Source organism: Colobus angolensis, unplaced genomic scaffold (assembly GCF_000951035.1).
Source record: "Colobus angolensis palliatus isolate OR3802 unplaced genomic scaffold, Cang.pa_1.0 Scaffold4, whole genome shotgun sequence".
NCBI lineage: Eukaryota > Metazoa > Chordata > Mammalia > Primates > Cercopithecidae > Colobus > Colobus angolensis.
This window is the reverse complement of record NW_012117376.1, coordinates 13,154,463-13,156,546: the sequence shown is the minus strand read 5'-3', so window position 1 is coordinate 13,156,546 and position 2,084 is coordinate 13,154,463. Positions and strand designations below refer to the sequence as shown.

General features: G+C 59.4%; 1 protein-coding gene across 5 annotated transcripts in view; it reads left to right on the top strand.

Annotated features, from left to right (window-relative positions):
* The first annotated feature begins 597 nt into the window (after positions 1–597).
* The window catches only part of THEMIS2 (thymocyte selection associated family member 2), a 13,984-nt gene continuing 12,497 nt past the window's right edge, over positions 598–2,084 (top strand). For all 5 annotated transcript variants that reach the window (XM_011955538.1, XM_011955536.1, XM_011955537.1 and 2 more), the window contains exon 1: positions 598–714. In XM_011955538.1, the coding sequence (XP_011810928.1) occupies positions 621–714 (94 nt within the window). In that variant the 5' untranslated portion in view covers positions 598–620. The remainder of the gene's footprint in view (positions 715–2,084) is intronic.

Genomic DNA, 2,084 nt, shown 5'->3' with positions numbered 1-2,084 from the left:
GAGCAAGAGGAGACCTGGGATTTGAACCTATGTTGGTCTGACTCCTGAGGGACAGGGAAATGGCAAAGACTTATCCCGAGCCTGTGGGGTCAGGATAAGTGGTTGGTCCGGCTCCTAAGCAGATTTCTCTTTAGCCTTAGGAAGAATTTTTAACTACAATTGGCGAGGCCCAGCGCAGTGGCTCACACCTGTGATCCCAGCACTTTGGGAGGCCGAGGTGGGAGGATCACTTGAGTCCACGAGTTCGTGGGCAATAATTATCGAAAGAGTTTGGGAGTTCTAGAGAGGTAATGAGTTTCGCTTCACCAGGAGGTTTCCGATAGAGGACCATGGAGTGTCCTGGAGGGACATTCGGGAGCTCTGACACTACATCTCCTTCCTCAAACCCAAAGGGCAGGGACATGTCCCTCCTATGAGACGCAGAACAAGTCGGGCCGTGTCCCATTTTTCTAACTGGGAGCACTGCTGAGGGGGCGTCTGGGACTTCTTCAGCTTCATCATCGCCCCTCCCCCATAGGGTACTGCAGGAGCAGGGGCGGGGCTTCGGCGGGGCCGAGCTGCAGGGCTCCCGGGGATCGCTCGCCAGCCCCTCAGTCTGCGCCCAGAGAGTTGTGGTGACCATGGAGCCGGTGCCGCTGCAGGACTTCGTGCGCGCCCTGGACCCCGAGACCCTCCCGCGCGTGCTGCGGGTCTGCTCAGGGGTCTACTTCGAGGGTGAGCGGGGGCTGGAACCCCTCCGAACACTCCCTCGGTGTGGGGCGGGGGCAGAGACCCCGAGAAGGCGTTAGCAATCTGGGAAAACTGCCCCCGGGTTCAAATCCCGACGCTGCCACTGGCCAAGCTGTGTGATTTGGGGCCGCCCTCAACCTCTCTGGACCTCGGCTTTTGCTTTCGTGGAACAGGGACCGCTGACCTGCCCCGCAGGGCGGTGAAAAGTTAGTGGGTTCAGGCGCGGGAGGTGGATGCAGCCGGGCCACTCCGAGGTGGCCCCGCGGTGCGCATGGGACGGAGCTCCGACCGCCGAGACGCAACATTAGGGCGCTGGTGGTCGTGGCTGCGTCTTGATTCTGAAGTGCAGGGTCAGTCTTCCCGTCTGTGGCCTCCCACTCCTCCTCCTGGCCCTCCTTTACACTGCCTTCCTTCAGTCCCTGCGTCCACCTTGGCCCTCTGTTTGACCATGGGCAGTACTTGATTTGATCAACTCTTCGGTTCTCAGCTTAAATGGCACTCCCGGAAGCCTTCCCGGCTCTATGCTCCTTGCACGCCCCCGTACATCTGCTGCCTGCCCGCAGCGCCCTGGTTCACAGGGATGGGCACGCAGGAGGTGCGCAGTCACTAGTTATTGCCTGAAGGAGCAAGAGGTGAGGCATTAACAGACAGTGGAAGTCAGGGGAGGACAGCACAGTGGGTGGGTGGCCAGGGCTGTTCTGTGGGGAGGGAGGACCCGTGGGCCACCGAGTAGGGGAGATGGAGGTGGAGGTGAGAGATGCTGTGTGGGGGTGCGGGTTCCTTCCTTAGAGAGCAAACTGAGGCTTGAGGCCTCATCCTGTTCCCTGGCTGCAGGAAAACGCTCTGTCTCAGCAGCTTCCAGCAGAGTGTTTGCGGTCCCAAGTGGGGTCCTAGACCAAGGAAGTCCCACATGGAGGGTCCCGCAGGGGGCCACCACCTCGCAGTGGGTCTCTCCAGGTCCTCTTGGGAATCTGGCAGATCTGGGTTCAAATTCTGACTCTACCTCCAGGGGCTTTTTGCAGGCAGGCACCTGAGATCTGTTTGCTCTTCCCCCAGCCCAGGACCAAGTGTCTCCGTCCTCCCAGCACCCCTTGCCTGCTGGTGTTACAACACCTGTTTCCTCATCCTGCCTGATGCGGGGTGGTGGAAGTGGTGGAAGTCAGAGTGATAATGACTAGAGAAGGCCATGATAGGGTGTGGGTATGTGGGTGGGGTGAGTGCAGAGGACAGATGGCCTTGCCAACAGGGGCAGGTGTCTGGCAGGGCACTCGGATGTGGTTGGCTGCATGGTTAGGAGCACTGGCTCTGGAGGCAAACACCCTGGGTTCAACCTAGGTTTTTTTTTTTTTTTTTTG